General features: G+C 59.8%; 1 protein-coding gene across 2 annotated transcripts in view; it reads right to left on the bottom strand.

The window, feature by feature from the left end:
• The window catches only part of EED (embryonic ectoderm development), a 29,336-nt gene extending 29,149 nt beyond the window's left edge, over positions 1-187 (bottom strand). For both annotated transcript variants that reach the window (XM_026651661.2, XM_026651662.2), the window contains exon 1: positions 62-187. In XM_026651661.2, the coding sequence (XP_026507446.1) occupies positions 62-187 (126 nt within the window). The remainder of the gene's footprint in view (positions 1-61) is intronic.
• Positions 188-602: the final 415 nt, after the last annotated feature.

Below are 602 nucleotides of genomic sequence, written 5' to 3'. Positions count from 1 at the left end.
CCCCCCCCCATCTCCAGGCCCCCCAACCCCGGCTCCCCTGGGGGCCCCGCTCCCGACTCACGTTCTCGTCCCCCGACAGGTCCCCGGGGTTGCTGTTCTCGTCGCTGCTCAGCTTCTGCTTCTTGGCCGGCATCTCGCTCCCCGCTCCCGCCGCCGCCGCCGCCGGGGGATCAGCCCGCTCAGACATCTTCCCCGCCCCCCGCCGCGGAGCCGTAAAGCGCGCCCGGACCAGGGCCGACGCACCACCGTAAAGAGTCCTCCTCACGCCGCAAAGCAGATTGACAGCCTAGTGACGGGAGCTGCCACACTGCTGAAAAATCCAGCCTAGCCCCGGCCACCCTTCAGCTGCTAGAGCTGGCTGGGGGAGAGAGAGAGGTGGGTGATGTAGACAGGCTCATGATCTCAGGGGTCTTTTTTAGTCTCATATCTTCCATTGATTTCAATGGATGGCAGGAGCCTAAATACCTTTTAGGGTTTGGGCTTTAGTGGCAAAGCTTTTTTTTCCCCCCTTTTCTCATTTTTATGGCAAAACAGTCTTCACTGAATGGCCTATAGCTGCCAGAAACTGGAATTCCTCACTTCGTCACGGTTTCTATGCTCTC

This window comes from Terrapene carolina, unplaced genomic scaffold (assembly GCF_002925995.2).
Source record: "Terrapene carolina triunguis isolate 2854851 unplaced genomic scaffold, T_m_triunguis-2.0 Scaffold97, whole genome shotgun sequence".
Classification (NCBI taxonomy): Eukaryota; Metazoa; Chordata; order Testudines; family Emydidae; genus Terrapene; species Terrapene triunguis.
Note: the sequence above shows the minus strand (reverse complement) of the source record. Positions and strands in the feature narration are given on the sequence as shown.